Source organism: Festucalex cinctus, chromosome 14 (genome assembly GCF_051991245.1).
Source record: "Festucalex cinctus isolate MCC-2025b chromosome 14, RoL_Fcin_1.0, whole genome shotgun sequence".
In the NCBI taxonomy this organism is placed as follows: domain Eukaryota; kingdom Metazoa; phylum Chordata; class Actinopteri; order Syngnathiformes; family Syngnathidae; genus Festucalex; species Festucalex cinctus.
The window spans coordinates 15,292,101-15,318,338 of record NC_135424.1 but is presented as its reverse complement, the minus strand read 5'-3'; the positions used below and the strand labels follow the sequence as shown (position 1 = coordinate 15,318,338).

Sequence of the window (26,238 nt, the reverse complement as noted above, 5' to 3'; positions counted from 1 at the left end):
GACCAGTGGGACTTCAGTCTTGACTGAATTACACTCATGTCTCGCCCTTTAAAAGTCACACGTCCTCCACAATTACCAAACGAAATTAGCTCATATGCGAAAGTTGCAGAACATTCATGGGCGCACAAAATAATACATCACAGGCAGAGATTTAAAAAAATAATAATAATAATAATAATGTTCCCCACTAAATCCCTCTTATCACTGTGTTAGTGTGAAAGTAAAAGTTGTGTGGTTTAGTCAAAGAATAAATGAGGGATGAAAAAAAACAATCAATCAAATGAAGCAACAACAGGCCCATCTGTATATAGATGACACTCTCATTCAGCCATACCAGTACCTATCATAATCATTTTTATTAGCAAAACACTCCTGATGTGTACAGATGACTTTTTTAAAACTAATACATTCTAATTAAAAGTTTGGTCTCATATTTTTTTTGTTTTGTTTCTCCACTGTGTTATTACATTGAACACTCCATCATGTGCTAATGTGGGTACGGCAAGTTTTTATCTACTAAATCCTTATTCCCAAATCCCCCTTTATTCAACCGAATACACAAACACGCACACAATGTTCTAGTCAAAATGACCAACCGCACGAGTGAAGGGGCCTCGATAATATACTGCATCACGATGCTTTCGTTAATAAACACACCATTGAAGTAATAAATCCTGTGAAAAACGTGCAGACAACAATAATGTATACTAAATCAATTTTAGTGCCGACACAAGTGAATATATATTTTTTTTTAGAAACGATTAATCTATCAATTATTCAATTGATTGACTAATCTGATTAATTTTAAATTTTGCATTAATGTGTATTACAAAAGCATTTTTTTTCCTGATTACTCCTTATTAGCCAGTGATTGGTGGTCATTTCGTAGTTCATATCCATATATTAAAAAAAAAAAAAAAAAAAAAAAAAAAAAAAAAAAGGCGATATAGTTGATTAATTTTATAATTACTTGTCGATTAATCAATTGTGACAGCTCTCTTTATTTTTCATAAATTTAGCATTTACAGCTTGTGCAAAAAAATAGCTATTGATAGAAATTATGATACTTGACAGATACAAAATATCAGGATGCAGATGATTAAGAACCATAAACACACCATTTTGTAGTCTGATTATTATGACTTTTTCTGATTAGATTGTTCAACTTTACTTATGTTGTGACCTGTGCGTGTACTGTTATGCTACATTGTGCTGTCTGTGCATACAGGTTGGATGTATATAACCGCAGCAGGTTTCGTAAGCGGCAGCGCGCACGAGCACGCACACCGAGCGAAAGGAAGGCATTAATTACTTGTACTCACATCTTGCAGGGAGATCGTAGCCGCAGGTGATCTTGGCTTTGCCGGTTTCGCAGCCATTTAGTGTTTGACACTCATCATAGAGACAGGAACCTGCAGCTTTGTGTATGCAGCCGTCGACTGAAAAACACAGACATACAGCAGTATTTGAAGAGAGGCAGAAAAACATGCCTATGACCTATCCAGGAAAGATCTTCTATGTTGAGACACGGACACAAGGGGAATTTTGATATTTTCATCTCCACGTCAAATAATTTCCTTAGCTCGCCGTTCTCAAAGACTTGGAGTCTACCAGAGTGCAGTGCCCTTGTTGCTGGTAAATATTGACGGGCCTAGGAATTAAATTAGCTGGGCTAGGATCTAATAACGTCTCCACACACAGTGAAAATGAGACTGTTCTTCCTGTAATCCCTCTTCCCTGTCAACAGCCATCTCCAATCAGATCATTAACTGTATTTTCTGCCCCATGCTGGGAATCTTATATCTGTCCTCTCCTCCTGGTGTGATGTGGATCGGTGTTCCGATTCTGTCTCGCTCCCTTCTGATGTGTGTCCTGATTCCGCGGAAAAGTCGGGTCCCCGCCCCCCCCTCGCAAGGTTTTTAATTTTACCGGGTTAAGGCCGCGATCGCTGCTGATTGATGGCGCGTCTTACAGAAGAAGGCAGAGAGATAGAAATCCACATTATCCTACTCTGAAAGCCTGACATCCCTCTGAGAGCATGTTATCAATCACACTGAAACATCATAAAATCCGTCTCAAGTTGTCCTGCAGAAATCCTCACAAGACATTAGAGGATAACAAAGCCAAGAGGAAGAACAATGACAGATGGACAAACAAAGGTGTATTTTCTCTTTGTTTGTTTCCATTTGACCCAAGCAGAAGACTGCCCTTATCCATCAAAGGTTAGCGTATAAAATAACTGAAACAACCCATACATCGTAATCACCAATGAAGACTCTAAACCACCTTAGAACTCTAATACACTACTCTCAGAAGTGTATTTGTGGAAAGTGTGAAGACAAAAGATATTTTGTGATGGGGGGGGGGGGGGGGGGGGGTCCTTTATCTGAGTTCTTTTCAGTTTCTCAAGGATGAGTCAACAGCTGGGCGAAAGGTTTTCAGGCTCTATCAATCATCTTTAATGGAGTGAGGGACAGCCGGTTGACAGAGACAGAGCCTGATGGCTTTTCGAAAAAGTAACACGCATCTGACAGTGACGTGGATATGGAGAAGGATTGCTCTGGTGACAGTGGGAGCTACTTAACACAGTGCAGAGCTGCTGTAGTGCCGGCCGGCTACGTGCTTGGAATTTAGACAACGTCCGCACACAACTGGCCATAATAACAAGGTACAGTTATTTGCATAATAATAATAACAATAATGTTTCAAACATATATGTAAAATATGAAATAGTAGGACTAAAGAAGAGGCTCTCACAATGCATTAAGAGCTTACATACAAAATACTATCTAGATGTCTATAGTATAAATAAAATAAATGCAATGCAAATAGATTTGACATTTGGAAATATATAATCTTGATAAGGTCAGAAAAAATATGGCGACTTTAATAAAGATGGAAACCTGGCTACTTTCAAAACCGTCTGTTTTTTACTGGCTGAAAAAGATATATATTATTTGGTCAAATTTGGGGGTGTCAAAATTAGTGCATTAATAGCGAATTAAAAGTTACTTTAAGGTTTTTTTTTTTTTTTTTAACACACACCTTTTGGTACTGGATACATTCGCAATTTATAATAAAAAGGTTGCGCTTCATGTTATAATTAAATTGCGTTTTGTTTTGAAAAGACAAATGTACTGTTCATTTCCTTCCCTTTTCCATCATTCCTTTCAGCAACATACAACATGAAACACAAATGCCAACTAGGGGCAGAAAAAATACCTCATTTTTTTAACACTCATTTGAACATGGATATTAGGATTTAAGAAAAATCAATTTGGCAATATAGCGCAATAATACAGGATGCAATTCTTGTATCGATTCAATATGTGGCTGAATCAATATTTATACATCAATTGTTTTATGTAAATATTCAACAAAAAGTCTTACTTTGGGTTAGGTTTCACACTTATATTAATGGAACATTGAGCCTTAATATTTTTATTTTAATGCTGTTCAAATGAAAGATTTCAAACCCATTTGTTAAATACAGTGTTGAAATTTCAGTTATACATTATCATATAAATCTTACAGTGTAAATGTACAAATTTACTTATTATTTTCTAAATTTAAGTTTAAAAAAATTGCAATAATCGATTTACAGATTTGTATCGGGATTAATCGGTATCAAATTGAATCGTAATCTATGAATCATGATACAGATCACACCCCAATGGATATTATGTAGTTTAACTTCAAATAACTATTATAAAATGACTGTGTCGGTGAAATAGATATACATACCATAATTGTACTGTATTCGGCAAATGGTCTAAAGGTCGTGCTCATGCATGTGAGCAGGTTCAACACATGGCTCGTGTAGTAGTGTAAGGACAACTGATTTTGTTGTTTTCCTATTTAAGAAAAGCGAGCCAGGTTTGGGAAAGGTAATAATGCACTGTTCCAGTTTGTAGCGCTCCCACAGGAGTCCATGCTCATCAGGAGACATTTCTCATCAGTACCAAGTGTTCCTGATCTCTAGCCTACGAACACCTTGGGAGCCCAGCAAGCAACAACACGACGAGGTGCGCGTTCTCAGTAGCTGGAGAAAATGATACAAAGTGATAGCTTCCATTTCCTTCTCAGAGCTCCTCCCTTTCTCCTTCCCTCCCTGATGCACTGCGTACCTCTAATGAGTCTGGGAATGTGTCCTCAGTGTCCATAAATACAACAAAAGACGTTGAAGTGATTGACATAGCTGGAGAACGGATTTAATATACCTGTTTACAGGAATGAGTGGAGTACAACAGATGCATTGTGTACCGTGTGAGGTAAATAAGTTATGGGTGTGGCATGGGAACCCACAGAGAAAGACAACTTTTAATTGAAAGCAAAGGGGAGGGAAACAAATGACATTAAATGTGGTTGGGCATTCGGTTGATTCAGAGTAAGACTTTCTACAGCCACGGTTTAATTAACCAAAAGACGTTGTCACAGTTTGGACGTCAATTTAATTCCTAATTTAAGATGAATTTCATCGCAATCTCAGCAGATTCATAAATTGTGTGTGCCTGACACATTAAAAGTGCAGCCTCAGAGTCTCATTACGAAAGAACCATATTTCATTTTGGAAAAAAAAGACGATGGTACCAACTTATTTCATCTTATCACTAATGTGTGGCCTCTAAAATATAACCTCAAATTTGTGTGGGGTAACATTACGGTATCTCTTTAATTTGTATGATTTGCACTTTGAAATCTGCAGAGTGATTTTATGGACTCCTTGGCCCATTCTGCACCCTTCAATCAAGTGTAATCGAATGTGGTAACCTCCTGAGGAGGGGCAGTTTAATTCTTCAGTTCCCGGATAATCCAAATTAATTTCACTTGACGCAGACATTACTCCATCCAAGTTCAGCTACTAGCCATATGCAGATACTTCTGCCTCCATGTCTCTTAACAGTGATTGCTCTGACATGTGGCACCTGTTTAACTTTTCAGAAACAAAAACCCTAAAGTACGAAAGCATGGAATTGTTAATGTTGAGTAAACATTTTTTTAATATAAAGTCCGTTCGAACATACTCGCAAATGCGTTTGAACATACTCGTGAGTCAGTTCAAACATACTGTCGGCTAAAATGGTACATGCAAGAATATTATCCCATAATGTGGGAAAAAAATGTCGAACCTAAATGATGCATGGCAGACATAAATCATAAAAGTTAGGAATAAATGTTTTGATTTAATCTTCAAATATATTTGTATAATGTGGGCCAAAAAAAAAAAGTGCCCCATCACCCTTTTTACAGTACAGGCCATCTTAATTTTATCTCAATTTTATGAATTATTATGAAATTACTGTATCAATAGCTAAAGAATGTAGCCATATTTCGATTTGACTTTTTTTTTTTTTGCACTCTTATGTTGAGAATGAAAGCTCAGAAAGTTATTGTAAACTTGAAAAGTTATAAAAAAAGAAAAGAAAATGTGATTGTGAGGTAACTATTGAAGTTGTGGTTAATTACGATAAAAAAATAAATAAATAAATCGCCTGACACCCCTAATATGTTTGAACATACTCGCAAATACGTTTGGAAGTACTAGCCAGTCAAAAATGTTTACTCCGCATTAGGGATGTAACAATGAGGGCAATATCGTGATATCGTTATATTAAAACTGCCATAATATCGTCGTCATCATGTTCACAATATTTAAAAGGAACACATCTGTTAAAAGTCAGGTTGATTTCCATTTGTGCAGTTCTAGCACTCTCTGGTGGCTAGTTTATTAAAGCAATTTAATTTTCATTAAGGATGTTTTGGCCTTCTATGTTTAAAATCTATGCTATTTGTCAGATGAAGGGGAACGTAATATGTTTGTGAAGTGAGTCAATATGTGGAGGAACTCAATGTGTGCGTGCATATTTATCGTATCGTGACCTTCATATCGTTATGTTTGGATATTGTTACATCCCTACTCCGCATTGGCAGTTCTGTACTAAAGCCCCCAAAATTCCTGCACCAGAAGAGTAACATACAATAGGTAGGTGAGACTATGTAATTAAACATGCTCACCCTCTGTCTATATAAGACAAAGCCTTCCTAAGCAGTTCCTCTGTCCACATACTTTAACGCAACTCAGTTTTGATCAGTGGCTTGTCGTGACGGCGTTCCTCACATTTAATAATGAGTAAAACACCCGAGAGTGAGAAAGTGAGAGAGCGAGAGGCCCCGAGAGCGAGACAGAGACATCCATATTGGCAGAGACAAAAGCGGCGAGGGCTGTGTCACTTTAGAGCACTTTGAATGGGTTACTCTGCTATAACCTTGGCTCCCGCCATTGTTTGAGACACCTCTGGCTCAACCTCCCAAGGCTCGGCTCCCTTGTGCATTAAGGGACCGGCAAAACTCTTGCTAGGCTTCTCCCAGGCAGCCTGAAAACCGAGCGGCTTTCAATCGCTCCGTCAGACACGATGAATACCTGCTCTGCTCTCATTACAATACCCTGCTTTCAGAAATAGCGTCAGCTGCAGTTTTCTCTCCTAATTATTTCCCGCGCCTCTGAGGGTTAGGTTCAGGACTGGAGCCAGAGGAAGCAGCATGGGTCGGGTGGGGGATGAGATGGGGGATGCTCGAGCTAGATTCTACTTAGCAGGATATACACAAGTCTGAATATCAGCCAGTAATCTAAGTAAGGGGAATAAAGTGGAATTCGTATAAAGACAACCAACTTGTTAGCATTACCTGATGATGCTAGCTAATACTAGCTAATGATGTGCGGGTATTATTACAAAATTGGGGCTATGCAAACACAATTTACGGGAAGAAGCACCCTCGTGTTACTTCATATTTCTGTTCACCCTTTTCTTTTGTGTAGTAACCATAGCAACAGCGTATATCCCATCTCCACAGCACTTTTCAGTGCCGAACACTGATCAAAGGCCTGGCACAATTCCACCTCTGTGATTTACAACACCATTTTCTACCCAACTAATTTTACTGAAGGAGATAATGACATGGATTAGTTGCTAATCAAGTGCCAATCAGAGTTCCGCCTGAACCAAAATGTCAGGTGGAATACGTTCAAGCCATTGTGGTTACTCCCTTGCGATACAGGATCGTGAGTCCTAATCACAGCAATTTAAAAAAGGTACAACCGGAGCTAGAGCTCACCCCCTCACTGTAACCACATTCTGTGCAATGGGATAATAAGCTCCGCTCAAGCCATAATACATGGGATTTAAAAAATGATAAGTCAGTCACAGATGTTACTCTGTAAATAGCCATTGAATAGCTCAGGCTTACATGACACATTATTCCCCTGACACTGCGATGACAGTAGGGATGAAAATAAAGCACAACTAACAGCTTCAGCAGAAATAAATCAGCCACCTATAATAACAACGAGCACAAATATAACCTATGCAGTACCAATTGAATCAATTGATATTGTGTAACATTAATATGGCACCCTTGTATTTTTCTGTTTATAGGAAGCCTTAGGCGATTCCTACATTTTTATTCTTTAAGTTTATTAATATTTAATCACACGACTGTGTATTTCTTGAAAAACTTCTGGCACAATGGTAACATACTGATGACTGCAACAGGCCCCGACAGTTGACAAGAGCTAGACTGTTCATGCTGTTCCAGAATCGTAAAACAAAGCTCGGTTTGGGTACTTTAGCTCATGTGACACTGTTGTTGGAAGCGTGGAGTCTGACAGCTGCGGACAACTCGGTGCCGAACCCCAACAGTGCTGCACTTTTTGTGACAATTGTCTCAGTCTTTACTTTCTAAATGTTTTTTTTTTTTTTTTTTTTTTTAAAAAGGTCTGTCTTGTTGTTTGCAACGTTCCCTGTCAGAGCCAACGGAGCCGAGAATCACACTGTCAGCACAACTTCTTCTGAACAGCATTTCAGGATGTTTTACTGCACTATGTTTAGACGGTTTGGACTTGACTCAACTGTGCAAAAGGCAGTTCTGCTATCATCTGAAACTAATTCAACTAATAAAGTATACAGTATATAAATACGCAAAGTATGTTATTTTAAGTTATGGCTGATTTCAGTATTTTGCAAATCCTATACAAAACTCAAAGAAATACCTAAATATAGAGAACCGACTGGGGGAAAAAAGGAAGGTCGTTTAGACTAAGGAATACAGATATTTAAAAAAAATAAAATAAAATAAACACGATTGAAAACTTTTTTTTATTTTAATTTGTGATGAGTGATTAGTACGTCTGCCTCCCAGTTCTGAGGACTCGGGTTCGAGTCCTGGGTGGAGTTTGCATGTTCTCCCCGTGCCTGTGTGGGTCTTCTCTTCTTCTTAAACTTACATTTGTTTTTTGTTTTGTTTTATACCAGCGTGTGGTTAAAAATAATATAATATATGTACTTCTATAAGTGAAAACACCCTATTATTAAAAAACAAACAAAAAAAAACATGATAAATACTGGAATACTGGAGAAATACAGCTACTCCACTGAAAAAGGCCTGATTCATTATAATATGGGGAAATTCCAATTTGTTTCTTTTTCTAATTATTTGGTTGATTTTGGCATACTAATCAGGGAAACTTGTCTTTTTTTTTCTGTTAAGCTTGAATCTGACTGAGCGGCGAATGCTTGTGAGAGTTTGCGCATGCAGCGAATATTTTGTCAGGGTTCGTTCAAGGTTGCAAAGACGCTCACAGTTTGTATGGTGGCAAACAGCTTTTGTTAACATAACATTTTGAACATGTTCAACAGTGGTGACTACTAGTCACCCCATAAACCTTAACAAGATAAGCAATCGATAACAGATATAACTTCAGTACATGCATTTGTTTTATTCATGTAATTAGGCAGCACTTCATTGAGATTGAAGTAATCAATATGCACGGAGAAGCAAGTGTTGTTTAAACCCATTGTCCACAGCATAAAGACTGAAAATGTGACCGACTCTCAGAATACAATTCATTTTCACCTTATCTCTGTGTTATCGCAGCTGCCTGATGGAAATCCATTTGTGTCTTTGATTACTCTACATTTTTTGTCCATTTCAGGGTACAAGGTGCTCTAATAATCACAAATAAACACACACCTCCTCCGTTACACTTTTCTCACCTTCCTTCAATATCACTCCTTTTTCCCCTTTTCTCATCCAGTCTCTTATTACCAACAAGCAGTCTGCCAATGTAGCCATTATCGCCGAGTCTTCTAGGTTAGATTACATTCGGCACCCTTGCTTTACTATTATTGCAACTGAAAAACAGTCTCTTGATGGGACAGACAATTGCATGTGTGTTTGTTTCCACATTTGTTAAAAAAAATACCAAGTATATTGTTTGTGTGTTCTTTTAAATAAAATATTGACCAACCTACAGTGTTGAAAAAGGGTTGTCTCGTTGACGATGGAATGGGGTCTGCTGAAAAGTGATTTTTTTGTTTTTGTTTTTTGCAACCCAACACCAGCAAAATGTAATATGTGAAGATCCAAATAGCTCCTCCATCTTGAGAGTTTAGTAGGAAATCAGCCACATAATTTACGCAATCAAGTAATCAAGCATCATTTTAAATCTGGAGTATTTTAGCAACATGAAACATGACATTTTGCCCCGCAAAATATTTGCATTTTTAAAAAATAACTTTAAAAAGGACACAAATATGTAAATCATTGGTGAATGTGTGATCTAATTGTGTCTAAATCCTGGCGAGATAGGGCTTCCATTAAACCACAGTATTCGTCAGTCTCGTATATTAGCCCATTACAAAACATAAGGCTGTCTGACCAAGGGTGACTATTTTCAATTAATAGAACACAATTTCATGCACCCATAATTAAATGTCACCTCGTGAAGAAACTGCACTGTCTGGCAATCTGGGCTAGTAAGGGACACACAAATGCTGAGAAAACATGGCTGGAAGACATAACCCCCAGTGTGGATCCAGGCTAAATTAATCAGAAATTACTTCACTGCGCAAAGTTCATTTTTGAGTCACCCTAGAGAGCTCGCTGCTTCATTTTAAAGGATGGTTTCAACCTGGATATAGGTGAAAGTTGGACAAAAACACTTTGTTCCAAGCAGAGTCAAACTCTGCACTAGGAAGCTGCAGCAGACAGGATGAGACAAATGCATGCAATTATTGAGCAAACTTAACGGCAAGCTTTAAGGCAGTTGAGGAGAGAAAGCAAGCATCGCTGCGTCCTCACATGCTTGGAACTCGGGGCCAAAAGCTTGGTGGGCAGTTTGTAATTGCAGAAATGAAGAGAAATGAAGCAGTTCCATGAAAGACCACTGCTTTTGATTAAAATGCATGAACAGCTGTTGCTATTATGCATGGTTCCTTGGGCGAGCATTTGCAAGGCAATTTTTCATTAAAGGGCCCACACCCTTGTATAAAATATACCAGAGATGAGGGGCTGAACCAGCTCGAGTCACGGTTTTGATGAATTGTGACGTGACAAAAACTAATAGACGGTAGACTTCACTTGGGTGTTGACTTGACTTGAGACATTATGACTTCAAACACTTGATTGTTGTTGGTGTTGTATATGGTTAATTAGTTACACTGTGAATGGGGCTTGTAATTTGCTTGCCAATGGAGGAATCTTACAGTCACAGTCATGATCCAGCATGTCAAATTGGACAGCTTTAGCGTTTTAGCCGTCACGATCAATCAGCAGACCAAGTTTCATCAAAATCTGCTCGGTTAAAATTTTAAAGCTTTTGGGTGATTTGGCATCATAACAACCCTGTTAAATTAATGTTCTTTGTGCTTGTTCTTACCAACAGGAAACGTGATTGGCAGTATTGTTGCCTGTTAAGATATTAGTGACTCACTGTACATCTGAGTCTATTCTATTTATATTTTTTATTTATCTGAGATCTTTTATGGTTCTATATTTCAACGCTAGTTAATGCTCAATATTCTTGGGAAAAAATATTCCGAAAAAGCATAATTATACTCAATTTCAGTTGTTCCATCATAGCAGCATTATATATATATATATATATATATATATATATATATATATATATATATATATATATATATATATATATATATATATATATATATATATATATATCACAGTAGTTGTGGGGAAAATATGTGAATGATGTCCATCATATATTGTGTGAAGAATTTATTTATTTTTTCCCCAAAAGTCTTAACACTCTGACAAAGAGCACTTTTAGTAAGTTACCTGTCTTGTGGAATTGTGATTTAAATAAATACATTTCTGATGGCCAGATTGTTAGTTTATTATTTACTAGTCAATCTTACCTAAAAAGACCAGTCGCAATTTTGGTTTAAAAAACAACAACAATAATGTGAACCTATATATAATAACTGTGGTGCTGAATGTGATGCGGTTGAAAATGTGTGTGCACCCAATTTTGTGCTGGTTGAACCAAAGGGAAAAAAAAAGTTGGACACACCAGTGCAACCAGTACAAACAGTTAATTTATTATTGGCTCCTACAAAAACATTTTGTTACCATAAAATACAATTTCCTTTGATCGAATCAGGTTTTGTGACACCATTTCTACAGTTTGTCTCATTACAGTAGATGCCTTCTTTTAATTATGAACAAATAGTACAAGGCCAAGCACAATGTAGCATTACACCAATTATATATACTGTATTAATCCAAATAATGTTAATCTAACACTTCAGAAAGGGTATACATGCCTCAACTGATGACTGAGTGGATGCAGTAATATTCATTTTGGTTCTTGCTGAACTGTGCATGTTTGTAAGGCCTCTGGCGGTAAACATTTATGAGGAGTTACAGTGAACTATTGCTCCAGTGGCAGCAATTTCTCAAAGAGGCTGCAGCGGAAAATTTGTGTTAAACTCTTGGGTTTATAATCCACATTTGCTTTATAAATGTTTCTACTTCAAATTTCCCTTAATGTCTTTTTACTTCTTGCAACAGCAATGACCTATTTTGTAAACAAGATAGACATTTTGTACTGTACAATGGGTCAGCTGGACATGTTCTCTGAATTCATAGAGGCCTGTACTTCAATGTTTTATTACAGTAATAAAACTGAGGATATTGACTGGCTTCTGATATACACAAAATTAAATACAGTAATAAACACCGACTGAAATATTTAATTCTTACTGGTTGACTCAACCAGATCACTATCGTAACAGTATTGTGCCACTATTCTGCTTCTACTATCATGTTTATTCAAGTGGGGAAGATAGGAAACCCTTGGGATTAAATATTTAGTACACAAATCAATACAATCAAAGTTGATTCTCTTCTTTAAAAAGGATACGGTCCCAGTTCTCCGTATGACTAGTTTCAGTATGAAAGAACCGGCAAACAATACAATGGAAGTGATACATTAAGGTGAAGAAGATGTTCAGATGTTCTAACTTCAAAGAAATTTAGCACAAAGAAAGTGGTAGCTTTTGTCTTACTTTTCTAAAATGTGCTTTCTGTGATCAACAATTTACACCTAACATATTTTATGAACCCCACTGGAATTCAATCAAATCTGCTCCAGAAACCCCCATAAAGCCAATATTTTGTTGCACATATTTAACAAAGAAAGCAGTGTATCATATCAAAACATATGGTGATAAAACATAAGAGAATGTTAACAAAACAAACAAATTTTGGACTAATATGTAGTGGATATTGATGTGTGCATTTATGAGGCATGACTGGCTTTGTGCTAAGGCAGAACAAAAGAAAAATCAGACTTAATGGGAACAATACATTTTACATGTGTCTCATGGTCGGTAGACAAAGCCATAAGTGCCACAGCCTTGGATAGGCCCCGTGCAAACCTGTCTAGTGATTTATCTGACTGCGTCCTGACAACTTTGGAGGCAAATCCCCAAGTATGCTATCTATTAAATGAGCCTGTGTCAGCGCACGGGAGATAAAGCGGCCACAGCTGCCCATTGAAACGTCCTCCTCAGGCCCAGCTGTGACACACAAATCAAAGGCTCCGACACTGAGACCAAGCAGCACAGCAGAGCCCACCTTCACGCAAGCACACAACAAAGCACTGATGCCCTGCTCTATTAACTGTTGAGTATAAAACATTTACAAACTCTTACAAACACTTAAGGACTTTAATAAATTATGTACATGCATTGTGTATTTGCTGCTTAAATACCATGTAAAGTGAATGCAGGTTTGTTGCAAAATACATTACAGATTTTTAAAGATAATTCTTGTAAACATGCACAGTTTTCCTGATTTGTTGGGGCCATGGCTAAAATGCCCCCCAGCCCAGTATAGGGTGATCAGGCTCATACAATAAATCAATTACACATGAATTTAACTGTTAAATTCCTTCCCATTTGTTTTCACAGTCACATTCTCAGCCGCATCCAATCACTATGGCGTATGTTTTCATACTGGAACTAGAAGTGGGCTACTTCTTGTTTCCATGTCTAAGAATCATCAGAAATGTAGTCCAACTAGCTCAACGCTACAGTCAAACCAAACATAAGCGGAGTGTTTCTCATGACACGTTCCAAAAGTTACAATGTGGCACCACAATGTAAATGACAAAGCCAGCTTCCAACTGCCGGGACCGAGCAAAATGGTTGTATAAAGGTGATTGCATTGTCTTGTTTATATAAATAAACTTGAGTTGAGTTGAGTTGTAAAACAAAATAGCATTTAGCATTAGCTAATAAAACAACCACTAATCATTAGAAATACTTCCTGGTGAGAATATATTGCACATCTGATATTCAGCGAAATTGCAGTGTTGCGGTTTTTAATTGTGAATTTTCTGGTCACCCTATCCAAGTAACTCACTTGGGTACAGAGCACATCACCGCTACTCCCACTATACCCTCAGAGTTTGACGTCTTTGTTCACGTTAGCATCTGGTAGAATTGTGAGTTGCTTACATCAATTACAATTACAAGGCCAATTTTAACCACTAAAGCTTGCGGTTAGCTAGCTAGCTACGACTATACCCCTCAAAAAATGTATCTTCTCATGATGTCCTTCATGTTATGTGCCACCATGATTCATAAATGGTCAACTTTTTCTGTAATGTCTCTGTTAAGTGAACCTACAAATCGTCCCCCCCCATTGTGTCCAGAAGTCTGTTAGCTTGCAGGCTAACTAGCCAGAGCCTCTCATCGCTGCGTGGAAAAGCCCCGTGTAAAGTCAATATAGAAAGATGTAGATGAAAAAGTATTTAATTGAAAGTTGAGTAGGTTGTCGTTTCAGCACATTTAACACAGATAAATTAAATTTATAAGATATTTTAATTTTCACTTTACAGGGACCTTAAGATTCATGTGAAATAAATAATTGAAGCCACTGTTCAATTGTTCTCCCCACCCACTTGGGGGAATGGACTCGTGCCGCCATTCGGCCACGGCTCATGGAAACAATCAAAAATGCAGTACTAAAAGCTATTTTCTCTTGTAGGTCAAACAAAGCATAGCAGCATATCTTGGCTTATAATTCAAAGTCTTGACTTGAAAGCATGTTCATGGTTTGTATGTGACACCCTGTTCTTTAGCTGCAACATGAAGTAGAGCTCCTGGCTCAGCCACCTTGGCCCCCCCACATCTTCTGTTGTTCAAAAACTCTTTCCTAGTGGAAGCTTGTGTGGTGTGGGTGCTTTACTCAAGACTATATAGCTTGGCTGCACTATGTCAGAATCCTTGCCGCAGAACCACATATTAACAAAAATGGGGCTTTTATAATTATACTGAGATGAATCCAGACATTTCCTGCTGGTCCTTTTAATTACGGAGATCATTTTTCTCCAGGGAAGACCAGCTTTAATATACTTACCAGCTATTTTTTTTTTTATAGATATTATCAAAGATTGGTTTGCCTAGTATGGTTTCTTATGTCAGTGAAAAGGACTGAATGTGATTGGGGGAAATATTCACTGGAGATATAATGATGAGATTGTTGGAGTATTTTCCTTGTGTCACAATATGATGGGTGGAGGTGAATCTGGGGTAAATATGGAGTCTTCTGCATATTCTCACATATGCGAGTAAAAATGGAAAGTCTAATAATGAAGCATACCTCCAATATAATTCATCCATTTTCTTCCAGACACCTATCGCTGTAATATTGTTCTCGCTTGCTGTATGAAGGCATTTGTTTCCCCAAAACTGAATGCAATAATGGAGTGAGCAATCAGATAGCATCGAGATAGTAGTTTCAGCGATAATTAAATGTGAGGCAATGCATTAAAAATAAATAAATAAAATTGATAACATTCGCATTCGTTGAGCTTTTATGGTTGTTGAGTCAAGCTGAGATGAAATCAAAGTAAATTCTAACTCATTCATCCAACTTCAGTACCGCTCATCTTCACGAGAGTTGCAGGTGGGCCAGAGCCTAGCCCAGATGACTTTGGGAGAAATGTGGATTGCACCCTGCACTTCTCGCTAGCCAATCGCAGAGCTAAACCTCAGATCGGTGGTGGATGTGCTAATCATATGTTCATTGTTCTGCCGTAAATGACACCAATTGAGGTTTTATTCATTTCGACTTATTGGAAAAGTCCTTGAGGAAAAGAAAAGTCTCTCATTAAATAATAATATGAACACAAAATCCTCATTACATCAACATGACAGCATTTCTATGGGATCCTGTGATCAGAAAGCAGTGTGACGATGCCATTGCCACCTTTTGCTGTTCAGTATAAAATACTAGTAGGAAAGTCACAATATATTCAAAACAACAGGGGAAAAAAAAAAAAAAGTTTCAAGTGTCAAAATTCATACTTTGGCCTCTTTTATGGCTCCAAGTCAGAATATTGGCAGAATGACCTCTTCAATTCATGCAGAAGAAAAAACAGGCAAATGGTCTCTAAAAATATATATATTTTTTTGCGAGCAATGTAAAAGGGCCGTTTGTTTCAGCGTTAATATTATTCCATACTAAATTCACATCAACGGAGAAGAAAATCAGCTATGGAGACTCAGTTGGAAGCCCCTGACCTTCCTGGGATGATATATGGACTTACAATGTAGTGAACTGTCACCTATAAGAATATTTTCCATACATTTTGACTTTAAATTTCTCAGGTCAGCTTTATGTCACGGAGGAAGTGCTGCAGCAGTGATGGATGTTAAAAGAATAGCAAGCTACATTCATTCTTAGTCTGATGGCTTTCAAAAAGACCCCTTAAGCATGTTGTGAGCATAAATTAATTTATGACATTCTTCTTAATGTCACATAAATGGGATCCATATGAGCTTTAAAAAAATAATAAATTAAAACCACACTACTTTGCATATCAAAGGTAAATGTATCTCAAATGTTGACACGTGAGCCTACACACGATGGACAGACTCAACTGTAGACTTTATTGTTCCATTAACCGCTGCTTTACTGCATGGCAGCATTGCAATTTTAATTACACGCTGATTTCTAATAGTCATATCTCAAGAAGTGATGTTGCACAAAAATCAACGGTTTTATCAAAACATTAACCCCAACAGTCAAGTGTGTAAGACTGAAAGTAAGCTACCAAACAAGTCATATGAGGTCAACAAGTTGGTTATTGTGGAGACAAAAAGTGAAACAGAATACAAGTAAAAAAAGCTATTTACTAGTTAATGCACCATGACTGATTCTCTTGCTTTGAAGCCGTTTTCTGAAGGCCGTATCAACTGGCTCTCCAAAATTAATGAAAATGAGTGCAACACACTGGGCTAGCAGCCAGGGATTAGGCTGTGTTTAGGACAGTGACAGCCTGGAAAGCTAGCCAGGTTCACTCTGTCTATACAATTGACGATGCAAATCAATCACCCCTGTGTGGCCAATGAAGTAGCAGTGTAGGACTGCTTAACTATGAGCGGCCAATGCTGAAAAGAGATGCCTTGTTTACGAGTAGTCATCTTAGTTTGCCAGGTCACTCAAAGGTTGAGTACACAAAGACAAATGGGATGTTTTTGTTTTTTTTTTGTCGTTTTTTTTTGGGGGGGGGGGGGGTGCTATTTTGCCACTTTCCAACCATGTGGATGTCAAACACCTGACTATTATTATAAGAATGTCCTATGAGATTCTCCTTATGCCTGGGACAAGAAAAGCATCAGCAGATTTCAACCACAGAAGAGAGCAACTGACTATGTTTACATGCAGCCAATAACCCTTTCAATACCCGAATATTGGCAATATTTGGGTTTTGAAAAAAGGCCATGTAAATTCTTGCAAAAATCAAAATTTGTTCTTATTTGGGCCTTCAAAAACTCACCCTGGGTTACCCCTTTTCTAACCTGAAAATCCGGTCACATTAATGCAATTGCGGGAACTCCTTTGGTTTGTGTCCTGGGTCTAAATAAAGCTGACTTGACTCAAATTGTATGTCGCGGTGGCCATCTTACGTTGCCACTCGCTAAAGGATTCCAAATTAAATGAAGCGATTTCTCTGTGGTGTTTAAACTGCTACAGTTACAATGCAATTATTCAGGAAGATCAAGCCACTATTGTCTCAAGTCCTGCAATAAAAACAAGTAGAACGGCCTTCAGTAGAGGGCAGATGTTTGTTAAGGGGGAACACTAATATGTATATCATCACTTTGTACTGCATAGAAGCCTACCACCTGCACATACAATTATCATCATTGTATGTGCATCATTATTGTATTACTCACTGTCAAAAAAGGTAAAATGTTCATGAAACACACATGGACAGAAATGAACAGCAGAGATAAATAAAATCAGCAATGACCGTTTTTTTTTTTTTCGTTTGTTTGTTTTTTAATACCTTTAATTATGTGGGTCTAACTGACTGTTATTCAAAATTTGAAATCAGGTACGTGTACCGTTCCATCTTGGAAAAAGATAAGCCAGGCCTGTTGGTGACAGTCTAAATGGTAATGACCAAAAATGGGTATGAGGCAAGCAATTCATTTCTCATTCAGATATCTCTCAGATCATAACTGCCAAACGTTGGCAGAGAGGAAATTGAGCAATAGAGCAAAGCCGATGATCAAATCTTAAAAGGTAATTCTTTCTCTAAAAACTAGATTTATCCCGGTCCCGTTGCTATAGTTGCAGAGTGGCAGAGAGAAAAAAAAATGTGGCATTGATCACTTGGTAATGCTTTCATCATATGTGATGATTACAGTAAAATGGGTTACTGGATTGGTAGGTCCGTTATATTTAAAGACTGAATACACCAAAAATGACTGATGTGGACTAAAGCATACCTAACACATGAAAGCAAACACAGCAACAACATTATGTAACCTATTTATCAAATAAATGCAATATAGGGATATATTTGTGACAGGACTGGAGGGCAGGCATAATGAATGTGTTCTCTAAAGTCATTTAGAACAGATAAAAACTAGTTTAGTTTAATTAGATTTTCAAAAGGGTGGGGGTGTTGTCCCAGTTCTGAACGAGAACAGCCTTTGTGAAGTTTCATTTAAAAAGCTTGGGTGCATGGGTGACTAAATTACATGCTAATTGTGCATTTTAATAAGCTGCAGAAGTTTGAGGCAAAAGCAGTTTCAATGAGCAATGAGATACGCCAGGCATCTCTTGTAGGTAGACTCCACGATATGTATAGTCTTGTGAAAAACACGAGTCAAATGCTTTGCAGTTGTGCATTAATAAATCCAATATTGTTTAATCTATGCTAATCAGTTTGATTAAGCAAATTTTTTGTAGAACAGAACTTTTCATAAAGGAATCTGGTAATATAGCACACAGCTGTTAAAATCATCACTCTCATGAGACAGTATTGCAATAATGAACTGTCTTGTCCAAAAAATAATGTTTTGCTTTTCGGCAAGCCCCACTGATTTGAAATCCAATAATTGCACTTCTGCTAATTCATGAGTGCCATCAGCAGGCTTGTGTGTGGGATGAAAACATTGCATCCTCTGGAAAGAGCGACTTAGTTTTATTTGGTTGATCAACAATTTGTGCATTGAGAAACACCAGACTTTATTTATTTTTATTTATTTATTTATTTATTTTTTGGGGGGGTACTCAAGACATTCCCAAGGATTGCACTGAAACTGAGAGCTAGTAAAGCTATTGACAATGTATTCCAGTGAATACATGCATGTTGACATGCAGTGGTTCTCACGAACTGCCTTGGTGGCACTCAGACATTACGCCAGTATCCTCTTTATGGACTGAACATCACTATCCATGAACTCCTCTCCTCCAAGCTCCTTCAGCTCAGCATCCCACCTGAGGGCTGACTCCGAAGCTGACTTCACTTGGGTTGGAAGCTTATTCCATTTATGTGCAGCATAACAACCACATGCTGCTTCACCAGGTTTGCTTTGAACTCCACTAATGGACCAGAGTCAGCAGACCTCCGAGCACTACTGTGTTTATATGCAAATAAGACAAGGGCAGGCAAAATTCTCGACGTAGACCCTCAATATCCTGGTCACCACCTCTTCAAACTCCTTCCCTCAGGTAGACACTATTAAACTATGCCAATTTTGAGCATCATTGAGTGACAGTATTACCATATTCATCAATGTAGTTTTGGCACTCTGTATACTTCACTATTCCACACCACTGTACTAAAGTGCTCAAGGACGCTGCATGATTTGCACAAAATGGTCATTGTAGTGTGAATATTGCAATACTGGTCACATTAAATTGTGTGAAAATTCTCTGCATCACCTGCACATTTGTCATTGTATCATCACGATTCATTACTGCATTACTGGTCATGTTGATGTTCTTGACGACTACATCATTTGCACAGCTGTCATTGCTTGGTTGTGCCGGACTGGTGCTATTCTTATGTTGCAGTGTCTGTTAATAAAGATGATTAAGATTTGGTTTCCTTATAGAGTGTTAAGTTGAATGACTACTATTAAAATAAACTAAAATATGTCTCCAATTTAACCAAGTGGATTTTCTTTCAGTCTGTTACTTATTGGGAATTATAGCTTGTGCTATTTTGAAATGTGAGCTGCGCTATAATGATTGCTTTGACATTTAAATACAGAGAAACACGTCATATCTGAATTTTTGTGTGAAAACCCCCAAAAAGGCAAATATGGCCAAGTATTCTACAACAGAGGCCATCTACTCTGTGTCTTCTCAATTGTTCTTATGCGAGTCTTTACATCAAAAGGTGAAGTCTGTCAGTTAAGGTGAAGGAAAAACAACGCTATTATTGTGTCTTGCACAGAGGACACTTGGTTGAGCTACATGTCAATCAATGAGAACAATTCATGTTCCAATGAACAGCAGGCACTGATTCCGCTACTGATGCGTTAATTGGATACAACCAAAGAGGAGAGAGAATGACCCTTTCGATGACCCTTATCATTGAAGCCGTGCATAGAGCACAACCTTAGGAATGACCTAGGTGTCAGAGGTTGATCAGGACAACCCCCTGCTTAACCCCTGGACACATCAGCCCACAAGGTCATTTAACATCATTTGAGATCAGATGTTGAAAGGCTACTAGCATCTGGCTCGCATTTTATCAACTGGATTTGAACTGTGCAACTATCAGGCATGACAAGTAGATTGGTTTCATTGCACACAAGGCCATTGTGAAGAGTCCTACTTCTAAAAACCTGTACAAGCAGAGATAACGACAAGTGACGGGGGGGGGGGGGGGGGCTCTGAATCGTTAGTGGCAAGGGAAAAACTGAAAGAGGTACCTTCAAATCATTTCATGAGGACATGTAAGCTGAAAGGACTGTGAGACATTAAAATAAATCACAGTTATTGTACAATTTAGCTGTTTTTCTATGTTCTAGGTAAAGTGTGCAATCACAATAGATAAGGGGTATCCAAACATTTTCATTTGAGGGCCAGGATGCAAGGGTCTCCGAAATTATTGGACTTTATTTTTTAAATAATGAAAACAATCAAGAAAATAACAGTTTTCAATATTTTGGGGTGGCTTCAGCAATGTATCCTACTAATTAGAACCCTGCCAGAACAGCGACTGAATCCCATCTCCAAAACCAAAACAAGTAACCTTGCTCTCGCAAGATGAATTCTCGCGGTATTTGTGAGTTCAACTCCGGAGAATTCATCTTGTACCGCTCCCACAGATAACTGCCATTCTCGAACCACTGATGGTTCAGACCAATCACAGAGCGACATTGTGTTTGGGGGGCGGGATATGCAACTGTGACGAAACCAGGAAGTCAGCGTCGACGCCGAAGCTAACAAACAAACCTAACATGGACAAATGGACGCTTCAATTAATTCTGTTCTCGCGGAATTACTCACTGTTTCCTTGTTGAATGTTGAACTACGAGAGGTGCTTCGTGCATTTCTAGCTGGTAAGATGTTCGAGCTTTTCCCCCCTTTGACAAGAACGATCACAAAATTTTGACCCGTGGCCGTGATTGGTTAAAACGCGTAGAATGTCGCGTCATCCAATCAGCTCGAATTATTGTTTCAGAATGTCCCGCCTTTTCCCGACAAAATTACTGTGGAGGAGGTACCAGATGGATATGTAATATCCATCTTACATATCCATCTGGCTATTTCCAGGTTACAAAACAAGAGCAAACTGTAGTAAACTGACCATTTTTAAAACACTTAGTTGGGGATTATTAATGGTGATAAATTGGGTAGAAAGTGGAATAAACATGTTCTGCTTCTAAAACACCCAGTTCTGAGGTCTCCGGTTCGAGTCCAGGCTCGGACCTTCCTGGGTGGAGTTTGCATGTTCTCCCCGTGCCCGCGTGGGTCTTCTCCGGGTACTCCGGTCTCCTCCCACATTCCAAAGACATGCATGGCAGGTTAATTGGGCGCTCCGAATTGTCCCTAGGTGTGCTTGTGTGTGTGGATGGTTGTTCGTCTCTGTGTGCCCTGCGATTGGTTGGCAACCAGTCCAGGGTGTCCCCCGCCTACTGCCCAGAGCCAGCTGAGATAGGCGCCAGCAGCCCCCGCGACCCTTGTGAGGAATAAGCGGTCAAGAAAATGGATGGATGGATGCTTCTAAAACGGAATTATCTTTCAACACTGCAGTGTTTTGAAGAGAAATGGTGTTATTTTTCTCAAAAAGTGTTTTTTAACCTGGGTTCCATCTTGAGAAAACAGTGTTTTGTTTTTTTGTTTTTTAAAGTGCTCTATAAATAGAGTAGAGTGACGGGAGTCAGCGTCCTGATTGCATGATTCACAATGCTAAATTGAACAATTCTAATCCAGCACAACTTTAGCAAAACTAAAGGACCACTTCCTTAAGATGATGAAAAGGCTTTTCTCCATGTTCATAGTTGACCAGTAAACCCTATATCTTGAATTTGGGAAAAAAATAAAAAGTTGTAATTTCCAATAAAGAACTGTTTGATAAATGCACAAAGGAAACTGGTGGGGTTCATTACCTCCAACAAGGTTATGAACCACTGCCGTACAATATATGAACCAATATATTAGTATAAGTGGCACCCAATTTTTCAATACCTTACCTTCTCACTCTGCACACCTCCACAACCCCCCTTTTTTATTTTTAGTCGTGTGGGCCATGTCAAATGTAAATTCTTGTATATGCCGTAAGTGACGGGCCGCAAATGGCCCCTTGGCCACAATTTCATACCCCTGCAGTAGATGGCAGAGTTGGGCAAGGGCAACTGAAATGTAATCGCGATTTAGATGTTGGCTTGTCACGATCATAAAAACATTATAATCAAAGAATATGTATTGGAAAGGTTTATATTGTTTTCGTATTCTTAACTGACTGTTTGGGTTATTTAAAAAAAAGGCAGAACAATGTGACTTGTCACCCCGTGGTCAATCAACAGTAGAACGCTTGTCTGAGCAATGTCAAAAATAATTGTCAGTTGCGAACAAATAATGCCGACGATATACAGTACGCTTGTTGCGCACGATGTGTAAACATGTGGCATAAGGAGGGAAACAGGTTCTTGTAACAAGCTGTTGCTGCGGCCATTATGTTTTGAGGATGCCACACATGCTCCTCTAACAGGAGGAGCTTAAGTGCTCAGACGAGGAGACAAATTGCCTGTATCAATATGCATCCGGCATCGCCAACGAGAAAGGTGATGTTAATTATTTACAGAGGAAGCCTGTTGCTTACACTGATGAACTGATGAGATACTTAACATGTTATTGAAAAACACTGTTAGTGGCTGCTGCTCAATTAAAATTAGCAACATACTTCTAATGTAAAACAACTACAGTACTGTATATGACAGTTGACACTTTTGCTGCTGATACTATTCAAATACTGTAAAGGTTTTGGCATTGATTCAATTTTTCCATTTCAACTGTAACCCACCCAAAATACATTAGAAAATGCAGCCTCCCACACCACAAAGATAGAGGAAATTATTCATTTCATAGATTTCCTGCTTTTACCATGAAGGATTGGCCTCTTCACCTGAGCTTTATTATTAGCTTAGCCATTGATTGCCTTCCATCCAACCTGCTGCCTTCAAGGTGACCCATAACAAACACTCCCAGAAGTGTCATTCAGCAAAATGTTTCCGTTTGCTACTGTCCAGTCCAGTTAGGCATATTTTGTTTGGACCTGCACTTTGTTACTTAAAACTCCTTGAGTTATGGATGCACCTCATGATTATTCATTCAAAAGCAGAGATAATAAAAATGTCAGATTTAAGTTTTATATGATTTTATTGTAGAAGTGTTATGGAATGCATAGTTGATTACTTTGTATTCATGCTTCCTCAGACAATAGTGCAATAAATCGGGAACATCTGTTTCTGAAGAGTACTCTATTATGAACCTACTGTGGAGCAATCAGCACCTAAGCAACAAAGAGCCACTATAATCAGGCCATTTTGAGCACAATTCAACAGCAACCTGAAACGAGTGCTGGGAAAGAGATGAAACAAAATATATTGTATGGACGCTTTCCACATGACACCAACAATGACCATTAGTTACAAGAAACCTTTGCTCAACATCAATTCAGCTGAAATGTCACCCTTCTTTTAATGGCTGTTAAAGTGGAGAGTAAGGAAGACATGGCTGTTTGTGCTGCATTGTACAAGACCAGAGGTTCCACCTTTTAAAAAAAAAAAAAAAAAAAAACACTTGACCCGGTTCCACACATTGGAGTGTCCTTTCCACGGTAATGGCATTTTGCATAATGCCATTACTAAGCTCAAAGCATGAAATCAGCCCCGCTTTGGTCCAGATTTGTAAAAGCAGAAACAACTGTGGAAGTGGGTAAGTGTGCATGAGGGGGTTGCGACTGAAGGTGCCATTTAAGCAAAAACAGATTCTTCAATCTCTTCTTTCAGATCAGTTAATGAGAGAGGGGGTGGGCAAAAACACATACATCACGTAACAACTGGTACAATTTTTGGCACTAGATCACAATCTACTTAGTTTAGTAGAAAAATCATACAATTTGGAATGTGGCCAATTTTTCTGAAGTTTTAGAGAATAAAACAAAAAATTTAACTCTTTTGAAACCTTACTTGACAAAATAATAAATAATTACATAATGCTCTAAGACAATCACTTATCTTTTTTTTCTCTTATTTTTTTAATGGAAGCGTGAGGATCAAACTTGTGCCATGACCATCTATCCAGTTTGTGAGAACAGAGCGCTACCAGTGAGCTAAAATTCTGGACTGCTGGCAAAAGCTTAGCAGTAGGCTATTTGAATGCTCAGGAAGTGGGGTACATCAAAAGCTGACGAAAAAAAAAAAAAAAAAGTTTAAATATATCACAAAAATAACACTTTTCCTCCATACGCCAGGGTTATTACAGTTTTAGAATTTTTATTTAATTTAGCTTTTATTTCATTTTGAATTTTGTTTTTTTAAATTGAGTTAGTTTTGATTGGTTTTCAAGACGGTTCTGTTAATTTTTAATTATTTCAAAATTGCTGTTGGTTTTAGTTTCAGTATTGTTTTCATTTTTTAAAGTGTATTACTTGTGCGCAATATTTAATAAACACCATGGTAAAATGAAAAAAAGTAATGCATTTGTTATCTAGCATTGCATTTCGGCTGAGTTAGGATCATCCTCTGAAGCTGCTTTTATATATGCTGCTGTACGGTTAATATGAAAATAAATACACTTAAAAATCACATTTAAAATCATCCCCAAATACTCATATATTCAATTAATTTCCAAAGACTAAAACGAAGGACATTTTCACTATACTTTTGTAAACATAAAATGTAGTGTAAGTTTTCACTTATTTTATGTTTTCACTAAATTGTTTTTTTTTGTTAACTTAACTAAAATAACCTTGCCCAACAACAATCGATGTTGACTTAGCAGTCAATGGTCTACCAGGAGCAGTAAACAACACGGTGCACTCCAGCTCCTATTTGTCCTGCAATGAAAATCAGGCATTTTCATGAATTTATAAACCCCCTCCGGATGCCCAGGCAAGATGTTTATTAAAAAAAAAATAATAATAAAGAAAAGTCCAGAAAAAAATAGGACGCTTCGTCAACCTAAGCAAAAGTGCCGGACAAATATTAGTATGTTTTTTTGTTTGTTTAGGTTACTACAGGTCATTGTCTTTTTAGCACCCAATTCAAAACCAAAATGTTTAGGTCAAAAGTAAAGTTGAGACTTGCACATATTTTGTCTCCAACACACACTATAAGTAATTAAAGATGGGAAATTCATCCTAAATTTCTTCCCACCCTCAGCTGTCAGCATAAAAAGTGATCCAAAAGATTCTCTCTCTTCCTAAACACCTCAGGGAGCCTGGAAGAAGACACTGACCTCAGCCCCTTCTGGCCCTCCATGCCCTGAGCCCAAATCTCTGGCCAGCTGCAACATTGATCATCCAGGCTTAAATTTCAAGGGCTGAAAAACAATCTCCCTGTTGGCAAATGGATGGCATCGCACCAAAACTCTTAGGTCATTAGTTCACGAGGAGCCCGCAGGACGTGTGCAAGAGTGGCGAAGTGTAGGAATGTTGGGTCAGGTTGAAGAGATAGACACGTATCAGACCTTTCCTGGAGACGTCGGCTCCGTCTCATGACCTGGGGACCGGGTCACCGTCACACTCGTGCTCTCTAACACCCACTCGCTGTGTGCATGCTATATACAGTAATGTGATACGAGCAGAACTAATTTAACTGCTAATGTGCAGCTTAGCATACTGTGACTACATTCTAACAGGTTTATTATGGCAGAACATTTTTTTGTGAGACTTATCACCTTGGCAATAGATCTAATCCAGTGCAATCACTTGTCTTCAGAAGTAGGGGTGTTCTCAAAAAAATCGATACGGCAATATATCATCGCGGGCCTCATTACAATACATGTATCGATACGCAGGCGCCAGAATTGATATTGCTCGTTAACTTTAAATAGGCAGTTAATGTTTGCAGCTTGCATTGTACCTAAAAAATAAAAACCAGCAGCGTCTTT

At 38.1% G+C, this 26,238-nt stretch overlaps 1 protein-coding gene across 2 annotated transcripts in view; it reads right to left on the bottom strand.

The window, feature by feature from the left end:
- The window catches only part of macrod2 (mono-ADP ribosylhydrolase 2), a 417,202-nt gene that overhangs the window by 280,280 nt on the left and 110,684 nt on the right, over positions 1–26,238 (bottom strand). For both annotated transcript variants that reach the window (XM_077494975.1, XM_077494976.1), the window contains one exon: positions 1,323–1,439. In XM_077494975.1, coding sequence (XP_077351101.1) covers positions 1,323–1,439 — 117 coding nt within the window. The remainder of the gene's footprint in view (positions 1–1,322; positions 1,440–26,238) is intronic.